Raw genomic sequence first — 2255 nt, 5'->3', positions numbered from 1 at the left:
ATATATGTATGATAAGCCTGAGTGGTCTGTTGACTGACTGTTTGTTCAAATAATTGTTATGGGCAGGTTACATTATAAAAAAATTGTCATAATCACGTCTTGTGGTTATTTGACAGGAGTTTTACTTTTAAAATGTAAGTGTATTTAATTTAGTTATAATGTAAATACAATAAAAATTAAACCAAGATTTAGAATAATTATCATTTTGATCCGTACATTGGTAATGTCTGACTGGGCCTCGTGCCACTTTCTGTTCAATAAACTGGGCCCCAAGGTCAAAAAGATTAAGAACCCCTGGTCTTTATTGTACACAAGCCTCTCTTTCACCCATTTTCTTGTGTCTCAGATCAGCTCATTTTGAGGGTGTCCCTTTAAATACAAATGAGGTGCTTCACAGCCCGCCCTCTTTCAGCTTTCAGAGCAGTTCATTCCATTTTGATGGAGGGGTTTATGACTATATAGCTGCACAGAAATGTGTTATTTACAAATTAAGTTAAAGATGTCAACAAGAGAAGTCTTGTCCATGCAGCCTTACATATTGAACCCTTTAAAAGTGAAGTTCCATCACAAAAACTGTGACGTAAGTTTAGAAAATGTCACAGAAAAAAAGAGAAAACTGAATGAGTTGAAAAATATGATCCAAACATAATATAAAGATATTTATGCAGCACATGGAGAGACTAAATTAAACTTTTCTGCACTTCTAGAGACACCAAGTACACAACAAAATGTATTTAATGGTTCCTTATGAAGGTGAGTATTATGTATTTTCCAGGTACATATTTCAATTCTATACAACAATCTAGTAATTATGTTACTTTCAGTTGTTATTAAAATGCTGTATATAGCAAAAATAAGTTGCCTTTGCATGTTAGCTTATCCAAACACCTTGAAATTGGTCTCTGTCTCTTTACGAAACTCCTTCCGTTTCTGACACTCCCACTTCACAACAATGCTTCATGCCATTTACAACCTTTCGTAGGAGTGTTGCATATTTTTTAAAAGCAACATACTGGTTTTGGAAAATGGCAACTCAGGATACAGTTGAATGACCCCAGGTCAGACCCAGAAAGCACATTTTCTGAAGCACTGGAGCGAGTACAGAGACTTACAAGACGTTTAAGCTTGGTAATATACCTCCCAGTCCTCCTCTCATACATATACGTCAATGTTAGGCTACTTTTTGTAAAAAAAAACTATAAATTTAATTAATATGAAGCTATGTTTTGTAGTTAGTGTTACAAGCTCAACAGACGTGCAGCTCCACCAGGTGTTTGCTACTTGTTTGCTGCAGTTAGTAGTGGAGCCGTGTGGGGGAGGCGCAGGGGAGGGGTGGGTCGGGAGCTCGGCTGCAGACTGAGCTCTAGGGAGGAGCTTTGGGTTAATAGGCGGTGCTTTGTACCAATAAGCGTTTAGGCAGGTCCACATGGCCACAGGAGATTCAAGGATTTGTGATGAATGAGTTAAAGCGGTATTCTGGGTACGTTTTTGATGAGGAGATGACATTATAACATGATTTCATGTTCTGGACTTCATGTTCCTCACGGAAACTTGGCTTTCTCCTGGTGAGCTGTCTGTTTTCTCCGAACTTTTACCGGTGGATTGTACATTTTTTAACACTCCCAGGCTGTCTGGAAGAGGAGGAGGYGTGTTGACTGTTTTTAAGAAACTCTGGAACTGTAGACTCTTACAGGCAGCAGCTTTTCAGACTTTTGAGTTGCTGCATTTCGAACTGGGCCGCTCTAACCCCTTGCTGTGTGCGGTGATCTACAGATCACCTAAAACCACCAGAGGCTTCATCAGTGAACTCTCAGATTTCCTGACTGGAATATTTTTGAAATATGACAGAGTTTTGATTTTAGGTGATTTTAATTTACACGTTTGTTGCCCTGACAAGCCGTTGGTTCATGACTTTCTAAATCTAATTCACTCTTTCAACCTGGTACAAAATGTTGTTGGTCCAACTCATCAACAGGGTCACACACTGGATCTGGTTCTGTCCCATGGTCTATCTGTGTTAAATCCTGAGATTGGTGATGCTACTGTTTCTGATCATAAACACATCTTTTTTGAAATATCTCTTTCTCATGCGCCAAAATCTCCGGCCCCAGCCAGGAGCTGTCGCATATTTAACAATTCAACTGCTGCTCTTTTCTCATCTGCGTTCACTTCTACTGCTGGTATAGCCCGCGAAACCTCTGCCTATGACAGTACTCAGGAGCTGCTTAGTAGCCATAATGAGACCTGCACTAAGA

At 39.6% G+C, this 2255-nt stretch overlaps 1 protein-coding gene across 1 annotated transcript; it reads left to right on the top strand.

Moving 5' to 3' along the window:
* Nucleotides 1–1524: 1524 nt before the first annotated feature.
* Nucleotides 1525–2255, top strand: LOC106514468 (RNA-directed DNA polymerase from mobile element jockey; the record flags this gene model as incomplete). The annotated part of the gene is given in 1 exon segment (XM_014003752.1): nt 1525–2255. A coding segment is annotated over 1 exon segment (731 nt), but the record flags the coding sequence as incomplete, so codon positions are not given.

This window comes from Austrofundulus limnaeus, unplaced genomic scaffold (assembly GCF_001266775.1).
Source record: "Austrofundulus limnaeus strain Quisiro unplaced genomic scaffold, Austrofundulus_limnaeus-1.0 Scaffold20, whole genome shotgun sequence".
Taxonomy (NCBI): Eukaryota; Metazoa; Chordata; class Actinopteri; order Cyprinodontiformes; family Rivulidae; genus Austrofundulus; species Austrofundulus limnaeus.
This window is presented reverse-complemented; position numbering and strand designations above follow the sequence as displayed.